This window comes from Oncorhynchus mykiss, chromosome 6 (genome assembly GCF_013265735.2).
Source record: "Oncorhynchus mykiss isolate Arlee chromosome 6, USDA_OmykA_1.1, whole genome shotgun sequence".
In the NCBI taxonomy this organism is placed as follows: Eukaryota; Metazoa; Chordata; class Actinopteri; order Salmoniformes; family Salmonidae; genus Oncorhynchus; species Oncorhynchus mykiss.
Window position 1 is genome coordinate 91,063,799 of NC_048570.1, and position 19,966 is coordinate 91,083,764.

At 47.6% G+C, this 19,966-nt stretch overlaps 1 protein-coding gene across 1 annotated transcript; it reads right to left on the reverse strand.

The window, feature by feature from the left end:
• Nucleotides 1-51: 51 nt before the first annotated feature.
• On the reverse strand, nucleotides 52-5,108 carry LOC118965056 (leucine-rich repeat extensin-like protein 5). Its single transcript, XM_036981800.1, has 2 exons — nucleotides 5,089-5,108; nucleotides 52-2,071 (listed from the first exon to the last, which is right to left on the reverse strand). Exons 1-2 carry the CDS (start codon nucleotides 5,106-5,108, stop codon nucleotides 52-54), a joined length of 2,040 nt encoding a protein of 679 aa, XP_036837695.1.
• Between the last annotated feature and the right edge of the window lie 14,858 nt (nucleotides 5,109-19,966).

Genomic DNA, 19,966 nt, shown 5'->3' on the forward strand with positions numbered 1-19,966 from the left:
ATTCATTTTTAGAGTTCAGTTTGACTGTTTTTGTTTTGAGATGTCCATTTTCTAATGGAGGTTAAAGATGGAGAGTTGATGGGGGGGGATGGACTGTCTGGGGGATGATGGACTGTCTGGGGGATGATGGACTGTCTGGGGGATGATGGACTGTCTGGGGGATGATGGACTGTCTGGGGGATGATGGACTGTCTGGGGGATGATGGACTGTCTGGGGAATGGAGGACTGTCTGGGGGATGATGGACTGTCTGGGGGATGAAGGACTGTCTGGGGGATGATGGACTGTCTGGGGGATGATGGACTGTCTGGGGGATGATGGACTGTCTGGGGGATGATGGACTGTCTGGGGGATGATGGACTGTCTGGGGGATGATGGACTGTCTGGGGGATGATGGACTGTCTGGGGGATGATGGACTGTCTGGGGGATGATGGACTGTCTGGGGGATAGAGGACTGTCTGGGGGATGATGGACTGTCTGGGGGATGATGGACTGTCTGGGGGATGATGGACTGTCTGGGGGATGATGGACTGTCTGGGGGATGATGGACTGTCTGGGGGATGATGGACTGTCTGGGGGGTGATGGACTGTCTGGGGGATGATGGACTGTCTGGGGGATGGAGGACTGTCTGGGGGATGATGGACTGTCTGGGGGATGATGGACTGTCTGGGGGATGATGGACTGTCTGGGGGATGATGGACTGTCTGGGGGATGATGGACTGTCTGGGGGATGATGGACTGTCTGGGGGATGATGGACTGTCTGGGGGATGATGGACTGTCTGGGGGATGGAGGACTGTCTGGGGGATGATGGACTGTCTGGGGGATGGAGGACTGTCTGGGGGATGGAGGACTGTCTGGGGTATGATGGACTGTCTGGGGGATGAAGGACTGTCTGGGGGATGATGGACTGTCTGGGGGATGATGGACTGTCTGGGGGATGATGGACTGTCTGGGGGATGATGGACTGTCTGGGGGATGATGGACTGTCTGGGGGATGATGGACTGTCTGGGGGATGATGGACTGTCTGGGGGATAGAGGACTGTCTGGGGGATGATGGACTGTCTGGGGGATAGAGGACTGTCTGGGGGATAGAGGACTGTCTGGGGGATGATGGACTGTCTTGGGGATGATGGACTGTCTGGGGGATGATGGACTGTCTGGGGGATGAAGGACTGTCTGGGGGATGATGGACTGTCTGGGGGATGATGGACTGTCTGGGGGATGATGGACTGTCTGGGGGATAGAGGACTGTCTGGGGGATGATGGACTGTCTGGGGGATAGAGGACTGTCTGGGGGATAGAGGACTGTCTGGGGGAGAAGGACTGTCTGGGGGATGATGGACTGTCTGGGGGATGATGGACTGTCTGGGGGATGATGGACTGTCTGGGGGATGGAGGACTGTCTGGGGGATGATGGACTGTCTGGGGGATGATGGACTGTCTGGGGGATGATGGACTGTCTGGGGGATGATGGACTGTCTGGGGGATGATGGACTGTCTGGGGGATGATGGACTGTCTGGGGGATGATGGACTGTCTGGGGGATGATGGACTGTCTGGGGGATAGAGGACTGTCTGGGGGATGATGGACTGTCTGGGGGATAGAGGACTGTCTGGGGGATGATGGACTGTCTTGGGGATGATGGACTGTCTGGGGGATGAAGGACTGTCTGGGGGATGATGGACTGTCTGGGGGATGATGGACTGTCTGGGGGATGATGGACTGTCTGGGGGATAGAGGACTGTCTGGGGGATGATGGACTGTCTGGGGGATAGAGGACTGTCTGGGGGAGAAGGACTGTCTGGGGGATGATGGACTGTCTGGGGGATGATGGACTGTCTGGGGGATGATGGACTGTCTGGGGGATGGAGGACTGTCTGGGGGATGATGGACTGTCTGGGGGATAGAGGACTGTCTGGGGGATGGAGGACTGTCTGGGGGATGATGGACTGTCTGGGGGATGGAGGACTGTCTGGGGGATGATGGACTGTCTGGGGGATGATGGACTGTCTGGGGGATGATGGACTGTCTGGGGGATGAAGGACTGTCTGGGGGATGATGGACTGTCTGGGGGATGATGGACTGTCTGGGGGATGAAGGACTGTCAGACCTCTTCACTAACAGTAGATACTGTTCAATCCATCTGGCACAGCAGAGAGAGAAGGAATGGAGGGGTGGAGGATGGGTAAGAGGAGAGAGGAGGATGAGGATGGGTAAGAGGAGAGAGGAGGATGAGGATGGGTAAGAGGAGAGATGAGGATGGGTAGGAGAGGAGAGAGGAGGATGAGGATGGGTAGCAGAGGAGAGAGGAGGATGGGTGAGAGGAGGATGAGGATGGGTAAGAGGAGAGCGGAGGATGAGGATGGGTAAGAGGAGAGATGAGGATGGGTAGGAGAGGAGAGAGGAGGATGAGGATGGGTAGCAGAGGAGAGAGGAGGATGGGTGAGAGGAGGATGAGGATGGGTAAGAGGAGAGCGGAGGATGAGGATGGGTAAGAGGAGAGTGGAGGATGAGGATGGGTAAGAAGAGAGTGGTGGAGGATGAGGATGGGTAAGAGGAGAGCGGAGTGGTGGAGGATGAAGATGGGTAAGAGAGGAGGAGGGTGGTGGAGAGTGGAGGATGAGGATGGGTAAGAGGAGAGGGTGGTGGAGGATGAGGATGGGTAAGAGGAGAGCGGAGTGGTGGAGGATGAGGATGGGTAAGAGAGGAGAGTGGAGGATGAAGATGGGTAAGAAAGGAGAGAGGGGGGTTAGTGACCAGTCTTTGAACATCTCATACTCCTCTCGTCCCCTCGTCTACTCAAAACCAATTGGATCAGAAATGGGTTTTGAGAAGGTGATGAGGAATATAGCGGGAGTAGAATTGAGAGAAAGAGGGGTGAGTAAGAGAGAGAGAAAGAGAGCGAGGGGAAAATAAGAGAGTGATGAGGACAATGGGAGGCTGGTTAGTGATTGTTGCACCAGCCACTCTGACACACAGCCTCATATACACAGGGCACATTCCACCCTACACTCTGACACACAGCCTCATATACACAGGCCACATTCAACCCTACACTCTGACACACAGCCTCATATACACAGGGCACATTCCACCCTACACTCTGACACACAGCCTCATATACACAGGGCACATTCAACCCTACACTCTGACACACAGCCTCATATACACAGGGCCCATTCAACCCTACACTCTGACACACAGCCTCATATACACAGGCCACATTCAACCCTACACTCTGACACACAGCCTCATATACACAGGGCCCATTCAACCCTACACTCTGACACACAGCCTCATATACACAGGGCACATTCAACCCTACACTCTGACACACAGCCTCATATACACAGGCCACATTCAACCCTACACTCTGACACACAGCCTCATATACACAGGCCACATTCAACCCTACACTCTGACACACAGCCTCATATACACAGGGCACATTCAACCCTACACTCTGACACACAGCCTCATATACACAGGGCCCATTCAACTCTACACTCTGACACACAGCCTCATATACACAGGGCCCATTCAACCCTACACTCTGACACACAGCCTCATATACACAGGGCACATTCAACCCTACAAGTTGAAGTTTTAATGTCACCTGCACAAGTACAGTGAAATGCCTTTTTCTTACCAACTCTGACACCAACAATGTGGTACTGAAAATAACAAGGTAGAAAGAAAAACACCAGAAATCAGAAAGCAAGAACAGGAGAAAGTAAGAAGCTTTTTACAGGGACAGATCCAATACCATATTTACAATGTGCAGAGATACTGGAGTGATAGAGGTTGACACACTACATGGCCAAAAGTATGTGGACACCCCCTTCAAATGAATGGATTAGACTATTTCAGACACACCTGTTTGCTGTCGGGTGTATAAGATTGAGCACACAGCCATGCAATCTCCTTAGACAAACATTGGCAGTTAAATGGCCTGCACTGAAAAGCTCAGTGACTTTCACCGTCATAGGATGCCACCTTTCAATCAAGTCAGTTCGTCAAATGTCTGCCCAGCTAGAGCTGCTCCGATAAACTGGAAGTGCTGTTGTGAAGTGGAAACGTCTAGGAGAAACAACGGCTCAGCCGCAAAGTGGTAGGCCACACAAGCTCACAGAGCAGGACAGCCGAGTGCTGAAGCGCGTAAAAAAATCGTCTGTCCTCGTTTGCAACACTCACTACCACGTTCCAAACATCACATCCAAAATGTCGGTGTGTAGAGTCCTGTCGGTGTGTAGAGTCCTGTCAGTGTGTTGGGTCCTGTCAGTGTGTTGGGTGTGTAGAGTCCTGTCAGTGTGTTGGGTCCTGTCAGTGTGTAGAGTCCTGTCAGTGTGTTGGGTCCTGTCAGTGTGTAGAGTCCTGTCAGTGTGTTGGGTCCTGTCAGTGTGTAGAGTTCTGTCAGTGTGTTGGGTCCTGTCAGTGTGTTGGGTCCTGTCAGTGTGTTGAGTCCTGTCAGTGTGTTGGGTCCTGTCAGTGTGTAGAGAGAGTCCTGTCAGTGTGTAGAGTACTGTCAGTGTGTTGGGTCCTGTCAGTGTGTAGAGTCCTGTCAGTGTGTTGGGTCCTGTCAGTGTGTAGAATCCTGTCAGTGTGTTGGGTCCTGTCAGTGTGTTGGGTCCTGTCAGTGTGTAGAGTCCTGTCAGTGTGTTGGGTCCTGTCAGTGTGTTGGGTGTGTAGAGTCCTGTCAGTGTGCAGAGTCCTGTCAGTGTGTTGGGTGTGTAGAGTCCTGTCAGTGTGTTGGGTGTGTAGAGTCCTGTCAGTGTGCAGAGTCCTGTCAGTGTGTTGGGTGTGTAGAGTCCTGTCAGTGTGTAGAGTCCTGTCAGTGTGTTGGGTCCTGTCTGAGTGTTGGGTGTGTAGAATCCTGTCAGTGTGTAGAGTCCTGTCAGTGTGTTGGGTGTGTAGACTCCTGTCAGTGTGCAGAGTCCTGTCAGTGTGTTGGGTGTGTAGAGTCCTGTCAGTGTGTTGGGTCCTGTCAGTGTGCATAGAGACAGTGCCATTATTTCTGGGACACGTTTACACACACACACACACACGGGTCATTACTGTTCTCTCAGAGAGTGTCCTCAAGTTACCCACTGGCCACACCACACATTGTATATTCATACACACGGGGCAAGAACAGCCCTGTGCGCACAGAGAGAGGGCAGCCCCAGCCAGACAGAACCGGTGGTAGATAATCAGAACACAGAGCAGTAAAAAGGTAACTAGGAGATTAAAGAGTTGTTACGTAAAATGACCCTGTTGTTTTCCTCTAGACAACAGCAGCTCTGTTCCACACAGACACACACACACTGCAGAACTAACACACACACTGCAACACTAACACAGACACTGCATGCTTCTTAGTGGCTCAGCCTGATTAGGCTCAGAGCATGTGTTTGTTTGTGTGTGTGTGTGTGTGTCTCTCTCTCTCTCTCTCTCTCTCTCTCTCTCTCTCTCTCTCTCTCTCTCTCTCTCTCTCTGTGTCTGTGTGTCTCTCTCTCTCTCTCTCTCTCTCTCTCTCTCTCTCTCTCTCTCTCTCTCTCTCTCTCTCTGTCTGTGTGTCCCTCTCTCTCTCTCTGTCTCTCTCTCTCTGTCTCTCTCTCTGTCTCTCTCTCTCTCTCTCTCTCTCTCTCTCTCTCTGTCTCTCTCTCTTTCTCTCTCTCTCTCTCTGTCTGTGTGTTTCTCTCTCGCTGTGTGTGTTGGTGTGTGTGTGTGTGTGCATATGAGACATACGCAGACAAAGCATCGAACAGTGAGACAGATCTTAGTGTTTCTGCTGACAACCAGAGTTCACACACACACACACACACACACATTGTAAAAGTAGAGCATTATAGTGAATGGGGTTCGATTTGGAACAGAGCCCTGGAGTGACTGAGAGTGAGGACAGAGCCCTGGAGTGACTGAGTGAGGACAGAGCCCTGGAGTGACAGAGTGAGGACAGAGCCCTGGAGTGACTGAGAGTGAGGACAGAGCCCTGGAGTGACAGAGTGAGGACAGAGCCATGGAGTGACTGAGAGTGAGGACAGAGCCCTGGAGTGACTGAGAATGAGGACAGAGCCCTGGAGTGACAGATTGAGGACAGAGCCCTGGAGTGACAGAGTGAGGACAGAGCCCTGGAGTGACTGAGAGTGAGAACAGAGCTCTGGAGTGACTGAGAGTGAGGACAGAGCCCTGGAGTGACTGAGAGTGAGGACAGAGCCCTGGAGTGACTAAGAGTGAGGACAGAGCCCTGGAGTGACAGAGTGAGGACAGAGCCCTGGAGTGACTGAGAGTGAGGACAAAGCCCTGGAGTGACAGAGTGAGGACAGAGCCCTGGAGTGACTGAGAGTGAGGACAGAGCCCTGGAGTGACTGAGAGTGAGGGTTCCATTTTGGACAGAGCTCTGGAGGGACTGAGAGTGAGGGTTCTATTTGGGACAGAGCCCTGGAGTGACTGAGAGTGAGGGTTCCATTTGAGACAGAGCTCTGGAGTGACTGAGAGTGAGGGTTCTATTTGTGACAGAGCCCTGGAGTGACTGAGAGTGAGGGTTCCATTTGAGACAGAGCTCTGGAGTGACTGAGAGTGAGGGTTCTATTTGGGACAGAGCCCTGGAGTGACTGAGAGTGAGGGTTCCATTTGAGACAGAGCTCTGGAGTGACTGAGAGTGAGGGTTCGATTTGGGACAGAGCCCTGGAGTGACTGAGTGTGAGGGTTCGATTTGGGACAGCGCCCTGGAGTGACTGAGAGTCAGGGTTCTATTTGGGACAGAGCCCTGGAGTGACTGAGTGTGAGGGTTTCATTTGGGACAGAGCCCTGGAGTGACTGAGAGTCAGGGTTCTATTTGGGACAGAGCCCTGGAGTGACTGAGAGTGAGGGTTCGATTTGGGACAGAGCCCTGGAGTGTCTGAGAGTGGAAGTTTACTGGTGTAATTAGCTGACTCATGTCTGGGGTTAGAGTCCAGGGTTAGAGTCTGGGTGGGTATGATTTGGGTACAGTCCCATACAGGACCAGCCCTATACTACTGTCTGCTGATATCAGGCATGTGTACAGTCGTGGCCAAAAGTTTGGAGAATGACACAAATATTAATTTCCACAAAGTCTGCTGCTTCAGTGTCTTTAGATATTTTTGTCAGATGTTACTATGGAAAACTGAAGTATAATTACAAGCATTTCATAAGTGTCAAAGGCTTTTATTGCCAGTTACGTGAAGTTGATGCAAAGAGTCAATATTTGCAGTGTTGACCCTTCTTTTTCAAGGCCTCTGCAATCCGCCCTGGCATGCTGTCAATTAACTTCTGGGCCACATCCTGACTGATGGCAGCCCATTCTTGCATAATCAATGTTTGGAGTTTGACCCTGGGTCTCGACCCCGCCCTGTGCAACTGGGTACTGGACTTCCTGACGGGCCGCCCCCAGGTGGTGAGGGTAGGCAACAACATCTCCACCCCGCTGATCCTCAACACTGGGGCCCCACAAGGGTGCGTTCTGAGCCCTCTCCTGTACTCCCTGTTCACCCACGACTGCGTGGCCACGCACGCCTCCAACTCAATCATCAAGTTTGCGGACGACACAACAGTGGTAGGCCAGATTACCAACAACGACGAGACGGCCTACAGGGAGGAGGTGAGGGCCCTCGGAGTGTGGTGTCAGGAAAATAACCTCACACTCAACGTCAACAAAACTAAGGAGATGATTGTGGACTTCAGGAAACAGCAGAGGGAACACCCCCCTATCCACATCGATGGAACAGTAGTGGAGAGGGTAGCAAGTTTTAAGTTCCTCGGCATACACATCACAGACAAACTGAATTGGTCCACTCACACAGACAGCATTGTGAAGAAGGCGCAGCAGCGCCTCTTCAACCTCAGGAGGCTGAAGAAATTCGGTTTGTCACCAAAAGCACTCACAAACTTCTACAGATGCACAATCGAGAGCATCCTGGCGGGCTGTATCACCGCCTGGTACGGCAACTGCTCCGCCCACAACCGTAAGGCTCTCCAGAGGGTAGTGAGGTCTGCACAACGCATCACCGGGGGCAAACTACCTGCCCTCCAGGACACCTACACCACCCGATGTTACAGGAAGGCCATAAAGATCATCAAGGACATCAACCACCCGAGCCACTGCCTGTTCACCCCGCTATCATCCAGAAGGCGAGGTCAGTACAGGTGCATCAAAGCTGGGACCGAGAGACTGAAAAACAGCTTCTATCTCAAGGCCATCAGACTGTTAAACAGCCACCACTAACATTGAGTGGCTGCTGCCAACACACTGACACTGACACTGACTCAACTCCAGCCACTTTAATAATGGGAATTGATGGGAAATGATGTAAATATATCACTAGCCACTTTAAACAATGCTACCTTATATAATGTTACTTACCCTACATTATTCATCTCATATGCATACGTATATACTGTACTCTATGTCATCGACTGCATCCTTATGTAATACATGTATCACTAGCCACTTTAACTATGCCACTTTGTTTACATACTCACCTCATGTATATACTGTACTCGATACCATCTACTGTATCCTGCCTATGCTGCTCTGTACCATCACTCATTCATATATCCTTATGTACATATTCTTTATCCCCTTGTATAAGACAGTAGTTTTGGAATTGTTAGTTAGATTACTTGTTGGTTATTACTGCATTGTCGGAACTAGAAGCACAAGCATTTCACTACACTCGCCTTAACATCTGCTAACGATGTGTATGTGACCAATAAAATTTGATTTGATTTGAAGTTCTCAATGGGATTAAGGTCTGGGGAGTTTCCTGGCCATGAACCCAAAATATCGATGTTTTGTTCCCCGAGTCACTTTTGCCTTCTGGCAAGGTGCTCCATCATGCTGGAGAAGGCATTGTTCATTACCAAACTGTTCCTGGATTGTTGGGAGAAGTTGCTCTCGGAGGATGTGTTGGTACCATTCTTTATTCATGGCTGTGTTCTTAGGCAAAATTGTAAGTGAGCCCACTCCCTTGGCTGAGAAGCAACCCCACACATGAATGGTCTCAGGATGCTTTCGTGTTGGCATGACACAGGACTGATGGTAGAGCTCACCTTGTCTTCTCCGGACAAGCTTTTTTCTGATGCCCCAAACAATTGGAAAGGGGATTCATCAGAGAAAATGACTTTACCTCAGTCCTCAGCAGTCCAATCCCTGTACCTTTTGCAGAGTATCAGTTTGTCCCTGATGTTTTTCCTGGAGAGAAGTGGCTTCTTTGCTGCCTTTCTTGACACCAGGCCATCCTCCAAATGTATTTGCCTCCCTGTGCGTGCAGATGCACTCACACCTGCCTTCTGCCATTCCTGAGCAAGCTCTGTGCTGGTGGTGCCCCGATCCCACAGCTGAATCAACTTTAGGAGACGGTCCTGGCGCTGGCTGGACTTTCTTGGGCGCCCTGAAGCCTTCTTCACAACAATTGAACTGCTCTCCTATTGATGGATCAAATAAATGGTTGATTTAGGTGCAATCTTACTGGCAGCAATATCCTTGCCTGTGAATCCCTTTTGTGCAAAGCAATGATGACAGCAAGTGTTTCCTTGCAGGTAACCATGGTTGACAGAGGAAGAACAATGATTCCAAGCACCACCCTCCTTTTGAAGCTTCCAGTCTGTTATTTTAACTCAATCAGCATGACAGAGTGATCTTCAGCCTTGTCCTCGTCAACACTCACACCTGTGTTAACGAGAGAATCACTGATATGATGTCAGTTGGTCCTTTTGTGGCAGGGCTGAAATGCAGTGGAAATGTTTTTGGGGGATTCAGTTCATTTGCATGGCAAAGAGGGACTTTGCAATTAATTGCAATTCATCTGATCACTCTTCATAACAGTATATGCAAATTGCCATCATACAAACTGAGGCAGCAGACTTTGTGAAAATTAATATTTGTGTCATTCTCAAAACCTTTGGCCACGTCAATAATACTATATTATACTAAATTCACTGTGTGCATCTGACACGAGACAATCACACATGTAGGGCTATTTAAAATACAGGGGACAATCACACATGTAGGGCTATTTAAAATACAGGAGACAATCACACATGTAGGGCTATTTAAAATACAGGAGACAATCACACATGTAGGGCTATTTAAAATACAGGTGTGTCATGCATGGGTAATGATCTGATATGTGTGTAGAGAGAGTGTGTAGGGACAGTGTGTAGAGAGAGTGTGTAGGGATAGTGTGTAGTGTGTAGAGAGAGTGTGTAGGGATAGTGTGTAGAGGGAGAGTGTAGGGACAGTGTGTAGGGATAGTGTGTAGTGTGTAGAGAGAGTGTGTAAAGAAGAGAGACAGGAGAGGAGGAGAGAGACAGGAGAGTAGGAGAGACAGGAGAGGAGGAGAGACAGGAGAGGAAGAGAGACACAGGAGAGACAGGAGAGGGGGAGAGAGACAGGAGAGAGACAGGAGAGACACAGGAGAGACAGGAGAGAGACAGGAGAGGGGGAGAGAGACAGGAGAAAGACAGGAGAGAGACAGGAGAGACACAGGAGAGAGAGAAGAGAGTGACAGGAGCGAGAGTAGCGAGAGGAGCGAGACAGGAGACAGAGAAGAGGTGTGGGGGGGGAGTTGGCACAGCTATGGACACGTACGGCAGGGGTGCTGCAGCATTTCATCTTCCCATGTCACCCCCCCTTCCCTCATCTCTCTCTCTCTCCCCCCTCTTTCTCCATCTCTCTCTATCTTTCTCCTTCCCCTCTCTCGTTCCCCCGCTCCCCTCTCTCTGCAGGGCTGACATCACTGCTGTTAGAAAGCAGAGCAGACAGGCTCCCTGGCCGTAGAAACACCCTGCAGGTTTAAGTCATTTGAGGTGATGTCATGCTGGTGTCATGCAGGGCGAAGATAAAGGCTGAAGTGAAAAAAACATCAAAAATAAAGGCTGAAGTCATATGGAGGAATCAGAAAGGAGGTAGTGTCATGTGGGGTACACCCTATTACAGAGCATGTTCTCACACAAATACACACCCTATTACAGAGCATGTTCTCACACAAATACACACCCTGTTACAGAGCATGTTCTCACACAAATACACACCCTGTTACAGAGCATGTTCTCACACAAATACACACCCTGTTACAGAGCATGTTCTCACACAAATACACACCCTGTTACAGAGCATGTTCTCACACAAATACACACCCTGTTACAGAGCATGTTCTCACACAAATACACACCCTATTACAGAGCATGTTCTCACACAAATACACACCCTGTTACAGAGCATGTTCTCACACAAATACACACCCTGTTACAGAGCATGTTCTCACACAAATACACACCCTGTTACAGAGCATGTTCTCACACAAATACACACCCTGTTACAGAGCATGTTCTCACACAAATACACACCCTATTACAGAGCATGTTCTCACACAAATACACACCCTGTTACAGAGCATGTTCTCACAGAAATACACACCGTGTTACAGAGCATGTTCTCACACAAATACACACCCTATTATAGAGCATGTTCTCTCACAAATACACACCCTGTTACAGAGCATGTTCTCAAACAAATACACACCCTATTATAGAGCATGTTCTCACACAAATACACACCCTGTTACAGAGCATGTTCTCACACAAATACACACCCTGTTACAGAGCATGTTCTCACACAAATACACACCGTGTTACAGAGCATGTTCTCACACAAATACACACCCTGTTACAGAGCATGTTCTCACACAAATACACACCCTGTTACAGAGCATGTTCTCACACAAATACACACCCTGTTACAGAGCATGTTCTCACACAAATACACACCCTGTTACAGAGCATGTTCTCACACAAATACACACCCTATTACAGAGCATGTTCTCACACAAATACACACCCTGTTACAGAGCATGATCTCACACAAATACACACCCTGTTACAGAGCATGTTCTCACACAAATACACACCCTATTACAGAGCATGTTCTCACACAAATACACACCCTGTTACAGAGCATGTTCTCACACAAATACACACCCTATTACAGAGCATGTTCTCACACAAATACACACCCTATTACAGAGCATGTTCTCACACAAATACACACCCTGTTACAGAGCATGTTCTCACACAAATACACACCCTGTTACAGAGCATGTTCTCACACAAATACACACCCTGTTACAGAGCATGTTCTCACACAAATACACACCCTATTACAGAGCATGTTCTCACACAAATACACACCCTGTTACAGAGCATGTTCTCACACAAATACACACCCTATTACAGAGCATGTTCTCACACAAATACACACCCTATTACAGAGCATGTTCTCACACAAATACACACCCTATTACAGAGCATGTTCTCACACAAATACACACCCTGTTACAGAGCATGTTCTCACACAAATACACACCCTGTTACAGAGCATGTTCTCACACAAATACACACCCTGTTACAGAGCATGTTCTCACACAAATACACACCCTGTTACAGAGCATGTTCTCACACAAATACACACCCTGTTACAGAGCATGTTCTCACACAAATACACACCCTATTACAGAGCATGTTCTCACACAAATACACACCCTGTTACAGAGCATGTTCTCACACAAATACACACCCTGTTACAGAGCATGTTCTCACACAAATACACACCCTGTTACAGAGCATGTTCTCACACAAATACACACCCTGTTACAGAGCATGTTCTCACACAAATACACACCCTATTACAGAGCATGTTCTCACACAAATACACACCCTATTACAGAGCATGTTCTCACACAAATACACACCCTGTTACAGAGCATGTTCTCACACAAATACACACCCTGTTACAGAGCATGTTCTCACATGCAAAGAGTCAATATTTGCAGTGTTGACCCTTCTTTTTCAAGGCCTCTGCAATCCGCCCTGGCATGCTGTCAATTAACTTCTGGGCCACATCCTGACTGATGGCAGCCCATTCTTGCATAATCAATGTTTGGAGTTTGACCCTGGGTCTCGACCCCGCCCTGTGCAACTGGGTACTGGACTTCCTGACGGGCCGCCCCCAGGTGGTGAGGGTAGGCAACAACATCTCCACCCCGCTGATCCTCAACACTGGGGCCCCACAAGGGTGCGTTCTGAGCCCTCTCCTGTACTCCCTGTTCACCCACGACTGCGTGGCCACGCACGCCTCCAACTCAATCATCAAGTTTGCGGACGACACAACAGTGGTAGGCCAGATTACCAACAACGACGAGACGGCCTACAGGGAGGAGGTGAGGGCCCTCGGAGTGTGGTGTCAGGAAAATAACCTCACACTCAACGTCAACAAAACTAAGGAGATGATTGTGGACTTCAGGAAACAGCAGAGGGAACACCCCCCTATCCACATCGATGGAACAGTAGTGGAGAGGGTAGCAAGTTTTAAGTTCCTCGGCATACACATCACAGACAAACTGAATTGGTCCACTCACACAGACAGCATTGTGAAGAAGGCGCAGCAGCGCCTCTTCAACCTCAGGAGGCTGAAGAAATTCGGTTTGTCACCAAAAGCACTCACAAACTTCTACAGATGCACAATCGAGAGCATCCTGGCGGGCTGTATCACCGCCTGGTACGGCAACTGCTCCGCCCACAACCGTAAGGCTCTCCAGAGGGTAGTGAGGTCTGCACAACGCATCACCGGGGGCAAACTACCTGCCCTCCAGGACACCTACACCACCCGATGTTACAGGAAGGCCATAAAGATCATCAAGGACATCAACCACCCGAGCCACTGCCTGTTCACCCCGCTATCATCCAGAAGGCGAGGTCAGTACAGGTGCATCAAAGCTGGGACCGAGAGACTGAAAAACAGCTTCTATCTCAAGGCCATCAGACTGTTAAACAGCCACCACTAACATTGAGTGGCTGCTGCCAACACACTGACACTGACACTGACTCAACTCCAGCCACTTTAATAATGGGAATTGATGGGAAATGATGTAAATATATCACTAGCCACTTTAAACAATGCTACCTTATATAATGTTACTTACCCTACATTATTCATCTCATATGCATACGTATATACTGTACTCTATGTCATCGACTGCATCCTTATGTAATACATGTATCACTAGCCACTTTAACTATGCCACTTTGTTTACATACTCACCTCATGTATATACTGTACTCGATACCATCTACTGTATCCTGCCTATGCTGCTCTGTACCATCACTCATTCATATATCCTTATGTACATATTCTTTATCCCCTTGTATAAGACAGTAGTTTTGGAATTGTTAGTTAGATTACTTGTTGGTTATTACTGCATTGTCGGAACTAGAAGCACAAGCATTTCACTACACTCGCCTTAACATCTGCTAACGATGTGTATGTGACCAATAAAATTTGATTTGATTTGAAGTTCTCAATGGGATTAAGGTCTGGGGAGTTTCCTGGCCATGAACCCAAAATATCGATGTTTTGTTCCCCGAGTCACTTTTGCCTTCTGGCAAGGTGCTCCATCATGCTGGAGAAGGCATTGTTCATTACCAAACTGTTCCTGGATTGTTGGGAGAAGTTGCTCTCGGAGGATGTGTTGGTACCATTCTTTATTCATGGCTGTGTTCTTAGGCAAAATTGTAAGTGAGCCCACTCCCTTGGCTGAGAAGCAACCCCACACATGAATGGTCTCAGGATGCTTTCGTGTTGGCATGACACAGGACTGATGGTAGAGCTCACCTTGTCTTCTCCGGACAAGCTTTTTTCTGATGCCCCAAACAATTGGAAAGGGGATTCATCAGAGAAAATGACTTTACCTCAGTCCTCAGCAGTCCAATCCCTGTACCTTTTGCAGAGTATCAGTTTGTCCCTGATGTTTTTCCTGGAGAGAAGTGGCTTCTTTGCTGCCTTTCTTGACACCAGGCCATCCTCCAAATGTATTTGCCTCCCTGTGCGTGCAGATGCACTCACACCTGCCTTCTGCCATTCCTGAGCAAGCTCTGTGCTGGTGGTGCCCCGATCCCACAGCTGAATCAACTTTAGGAGACGGTCCTGGCGCTGGCTGGACTTTCTTGGGCGCCCTGAAGCCTTCTTCACAACAATTGAACTGCTCTCCTATTGATGGATCAAATAAATGGTTGATTTAGGTGCAATCTTACTGGCAGCAATATCCTTGCCTGTGAATCCCTTTTGTGCAAAGCAATGATGACAGCAAGTGTTTCCTTGCAGGTAACCATGGTTGACAGAGGAAGAACAATGATTCCAAGCACCACCCTCCTTTTGAAGCTTCCAGTCTGTTATTTTAACTCAATCAGCATGACAGAGTGATCTTCAGCCTTGTCCTCGTCAACACTCACACCTGTGTTAACGAGAGAATCACTGATATGATGTCAGTTGGTCCTTTTGTGGCAGGGCTGAAATGCAGTGGAAATGTTTTTGGGGGATTCAGTTCATTTGCATGGCAAAGAGGGACTTTGCAATTAATTGCAATTCATCTGATCACTCTTCATAACAGTATATGCAAATTGCCATCATACAAACTGAGGCAGCAGACTTTGTGAAAATTAATATTTGTGTCATTCTCAAAACCTTTGGCCACGTCAATAATACTATATTATACTAAATTCACTGTGTGCATCTGACACGAGACAATCACACATGTAGGGCTATTTAAAATACAGGGGACAATCACACATGTAGGGCTATTTAAAATACAGGAGACAATCACACATGTAGGGCTATTTAAAATACAGGAGACAATCACACATGTAGGGCTATTTAAAATACAGGTGTGTCATGCATGGGTAATGATCTGATATGTGTGTAGAGAGAGTGTGTAGGGACAGTGTGTAGAGAGAGTGTGTAGGGATAGTGTGTAGTGTGTAGAGAGAGTGTGTAGGGATAGTGTGTAGAGGGAGAGTGTAGGGACAGTGTGTAGGGATAGTGTGTAGTGTGTAGAGAGAGTGTGTAAAGAAGAGAGACAGGAGAGGAGGAGAGAGACAGGAGAGTAGGAGAGACAGGAGAGGAGGAGAGACAGGAGAGGAAGAGAGACACAGGAGAGACAGGAGAGGGGGAGAGAGACAGGAGAGAGACAGGAGAGACACAGGAGAGACAGGAGAGAGACAGGAGAGGGGGAGAGAGACAGGAGAAAGACAGGAGAGAGACAGGAGAGACACAGGAGAGAGAGAAGAGAGTGACAGGAGCGAGAGTAGCGAGAGGAGCGAGACAGGAGACAGAGAAGAGGTGTGGGGGGGGAGTTGGCACAGCTATGGACACGTACGGCAGGGGTGCTGCAGCATTTCATCTTCCCATGTCACCCCCCCTTCCCTCATCTCTCTCTCTCTCCCCCCTCTTTCTCCATCTCTCTCTATCTTTCTCCTTCCCCTCTCTCGTTCCCCCGCTCCCCTCTCTCTGCAGGGCTGACATCACTGCTGTTAGAAAGCAGAGCAGACAGGCTCCCTGGCCGTAGAAACACCCTGCAGGTTTAAGTCATTTGAGGTGATGTCATGCTGGTGTCATGCAGGGCGAAGATAAAGGCTGAAGTGAAAAAAACATCAAAAATAAAGGCTGAAGTCATATGGAGGAATCAGAAAGGAGGTAGTGTCATGTGGGGTACACCCTATTACAGAGCATGTTCTCACACAAATACACACCCTATTACAGAGCATGTTCTCACACAAATACACACCCTGTTACAGAGCATGTTCTCACACAAATACACACCCTGTTACAGAGCATGTTCTCACACAAATACACACCCTGTTACAGAGCATGTTCTCACACAAATACACACCCTGTTACAGAGCATGTTCTCACACAAATACACACCCTGTTACAGAGCATGTTCTCACACAAATACACACCCTATTACAGAGCATGTTCTCACACAAATACACACCCTGTTACAGAGCATGTTCTCACACAAATACACACCCTGTTACAGAGCATGTTCTCACACAAATACACACCCTGTTACAGAGCATGTTCTCACACAAATACACACCCTGTTACAGAGCATGTTCTCACACAAATACACACCCTATTACAGAGCATGTTCTCACACAAATACACACCCTGTTACAGAGCATGTTCTCACAGAAATACACACCGTGTTACAGAGCATGTTCTCACACAAATACACACCCTATTATAGAGCATGTTCTCTCACAAATACACACCCTGTTACAGAGCATGTTCTCACACAAATACACACCCTATTATAGAGCATGTTCTCACACAAATACACACCCTGTTACAGAGCATGTTCTCACACAAATACACACCCTGTTACAGAGCATGTTCTCACACAAATACACACCGTGTTACAGAGCATGTTCTCACACAAATACACACCCTGTTACAGAGCATGTTCTCACACAAATACACACCCTGTTACAGAGCATGTTCTCACACAAATACACACCCTGTTACAGAGCATGTTCTCACACAAATACACACCCTGTTACAGAGCATGTTCTCACACAAATACACACCCTATTACAGAGCATGTTCTCACACAAATACACACCCTGTTACAGAGCATGATCTCACACAAATACACACCCTGTTACAGAGCATGTTCTCACACAAATACACACCCTATTACAGAGCATGTTCTCACACAAATACACACCCTGTTACAGAGCATGTTCTCACACAAATACACACCCTATTACAGAGCATGTTCTCACACAAATACACACCCTATTACAGAGCATGTTCTCACACAAATACACACCCTGTTACAGAGCATGTTCTCACACAAATACACACCCTGTTACAGAGCATGTTCTCACACAAATACACACCCTGTTACAGAGCATGTTCTCACACAAATACACACCCTATTACAGAGCATGTTCTCACACAAATACACACCCTGTTACAGAGCATGTTCTCACACAAATACACACCCTATTACAGAGCATGTTCTCACACAAATACACACCCTATTACAGAGCATGTTCTCACACAAATACACACCCTATTACAGAGCATGTTCTCACACAAATACACACCCTGTTACAGAGCATGTTCTCACACAAATACACACCCTGTTACAGAGCATGTTCTCACACAAATACACACCCTGTTACAGAGCATGTTCTCACACAAATACACACCCTGTTACAGAGCATGTTCTCACACAAATACACACCCTGTTACAGAGCATGTTCTCACACAAATACACACCCTATTACAGAGCATGTTCTCACACAAATACACACCCTGTTACAGAGCATGTTCTCACACAAATACACACCCTGTTACAGAGCATGTTCTCACACAAATACACACCCTGTTACAGAGCATGTTCTCACACAAATACACACCCTGTTACAGAGCATGTTCTCACACAAATACACACCCTATTACAGAGCATGTTCTCACACAAATACACACCCTATTACAGAGCATGTTCTCACACAAATACACACCCTGTTACAGAGCATGTTCTCACACAAATACACACCCTGTTACAGAGCATGTTCTCACACAAATACACACCCTGTTACAGAGCATGTTCTCACACAAATACACACCCTATTACAGAGCATGTTCTCACACAAATACACACCCTGTTACAGAGCATGTTCTCACACAAATACACACCCTATTACAGAGCATGTTCTCACACAAATACACACCCTATTACAGAGCATGTTCTCACACAAATACACACCCTATTACAGAGCATGTTCTCACACAAATACACACCCTGTTACAGAGCATGTTCTCACACAAATACACACCCTGTTACAGAGCATGTTCTCACACAAATACACACCCTGTTACAGAGCATGTTCTCACACAAATACACACCCTGTTACAGAGCATGTTCTCACACAAATACACACCCTGTTACAGAGCATGTTCTCACACAAATACACACCCTATTACAGAGCATGTTCTCACACAAATACACACCCTGTTACAGAGCATGTTCTCACACAAATACACACCCTGTTACAGAGCATGTTCTCACACAAATACACACCCTGTTACAGAGCATGTTCTCACACAAATACACACCCTGTTACAGAGCATGTTCTCACACAAATACACACCCTATTACAGAGCATGTTCTCACACAAATACACACCCTATTACAGAGCATGTTCTCACACAAATACACACCCTGTTACAGAGCATGTTCTCACACAAATACACACCCTGTTACAGAGCATGTTCTCACACAAATACACACCCTATTACAGAGCATGTTCTCACACAAATACACACCCTATTACAGAGCATGTTCTCACACAAATACACACCCTATTACAGAGCATGTTCTCACACAAATACACACCCTATTACAGAGCATGTTCTCACACAAATACACACCCTGTTACAGAGCATGTTCTCACACAAATACACACCCTATTACAGAGCATGTTCTCACACAAATACACACCCTGTTACAGAGCATGTTCTCACACAAATACACACCCTGTTACAGAGCATGTTCTCACACAAATACACACCCTGTTACAGAGCATGTTCTCACACAAATACACACCCTGTTACAGAGCATGTTCTCACACAAATACACACCCTGTTACAGAGCATGTTCTCACACAAATACACACCCTGTTACAGAGCATGTTCTTGTTTCATAACTGTAAAGGTTCAATGTGTCAGAGGAAACACCGTGCACCTGGCAACCTTGGTTAGCGTGCACTGCGCCCGGCCCGCCACAGAAGTCACTGGTGCGCGATGAGACAAGGACACCCCTACCGGCCAAGCCCTTCCTAACCCGGACGACGCTAGGCCAATTGTTTATTATTATTATTCTAGACAATATTAAAAACACTATTACAGACATTATTAAAAACATTATCACAGACATTATTACAAACATTATTCTAGACATGATTACAAACATTATTACAGACATTATTCTACACGTTATTACAGACATGATTAAAAACATTATTCTAGACATTATTCTAGATATTATTACAGACATTATTAAAAACCTTATTCTAGACATTATTACAAACATTATTCCAGACATGACTCCAAACATT